At 33.1% G+C, this 1,193-nt stretch overlaps 1 protein-coding gene across 1 annotated transcript; it reads right to left on the minus strand.

Moving 5' to 3' along the window:
* Positions 1 to 4: 4 nt before the first annotated feature.
* Positions 5 to 1,190, minus strand: LOC107736089 (zinc finger protein ZIC 1-like; the record flags this gene model as incomplete). The annotated part of the gene is made up of 3 exons (XM_016547591.1): positions 5 to 70; positions 450 to 613; positions 1,127 to 1,190. Coding segments are annotated over 3 exons (294 nt in total), but the record flags the coding sequence as incomplete, so codon positions are not given.
* Between the last annotated feature and the right edge of the window lie 3 nt (positions 1,191 to 1,193).

Here is a 1,193-nt window from a genome sequence, read left to right on the forward strand (position 1 = left end):
GCGTGGAGGACTCGTAGCCGGAGCTGGCTGCCGGGGAGGGTTGGGATCCTTGAGTCGACGAATCGTGAACCTGAGTCGAAGACAAACATAAATCAGTGTGCATGAAAATATATTTTCATACGTGCCTCATAATTTCTTATCTCAAACTGTACCAACCGATTGCGTCTGACAATAATATAGATTCTGTAACGCTGTATTTAGCTTTATGTTCAGATTATAACGGTATTCAGCGTTAGCTTTTATTTAATAAACATATCGTTTTAATGCAAATAACAACATTATTCAACACATTTAAAAAAATCCATATGAGGTCAGAAATAGAAGTACACATAAAAAAAGCGTTATTTTTAAATCAGCATACGTAAATTAAATAATAAAAAGGAAGAGAGAAAAAAAAACCATTAAATAATGTTGGTGGAAAAAATTATGCACTGCAATGTTATTGTTACCTTCATGTGTTTCCGGAGGGAGCTGGGGTGTGTGTAGGATTTATCACACATTTTGCAGAGATAAGGCTTGTCAGAGGTATGGACGTGCATGTGTTTCTTACGATCACTGCTGTTCGCAAAGCGTCTGTCACAGCCTTCATACTCACACTTGAAAGGTTTTTCACCTAACAAAAAAAAAAAAACAGAGCAAACATCTCTCAAAATAAGCATTTTAAGAGTCTAGCACATGTATTAAAAATAAATGATAAATACAATCTATCACATTTGGAGATACATAAATCGAGCACATGGATATAAGCAAATACAAACGCGTTAAAAAAAAAGTCCCTGTCCATATTCCACTACGAAACACGACTCACAAAAATATCCATTTAAATGTCGGCCAAATTGTTTACGTTATTTTATTTTGCTACGATACTGTACTCCTACACGTGTAATTTGTTAGTTATTATACAACATGTAACGAATAGAAATTATTTGCGTCACGGAATTGTGCTTGGTATGAAAATTATTAATAGGACAAATAAACAAATAATGAAAAAATTACAAACAAATATTAGCATTATTTGCTTCGCATATTATGTCCGTTAATTAAAACATATATGACATACAAAATTATATCAGTAATATCGCAATGAATATATATAAAAAAATAAATAAATAAATGCATGTTTTACCGGTGTGTGTTCTTTTATGGATTTTCAGATTTTCCGATCGGGCAAATACTTTTCCACAGCCGGGGAA

Source organism: Sinocyclocheilus rhinocerous, unplaced genomic scaffold (genome assembly GCF_001515625.1).
Source record: "Sinocyclocheilus rhinocerous isolate Xijiao unplaced genomic scaffold, SAMN03320098_v1.1 C36486547, whole genome shotgun sequence".
In the NCBI taxonomy this organism is placed as follows: Eukaryota; Metazoa; Chordata; class Actinopteri; order Cypriniformes; family Cyprinidae; genus Sinocyclocheilus; species Sinocyclocheilus rhinocerous.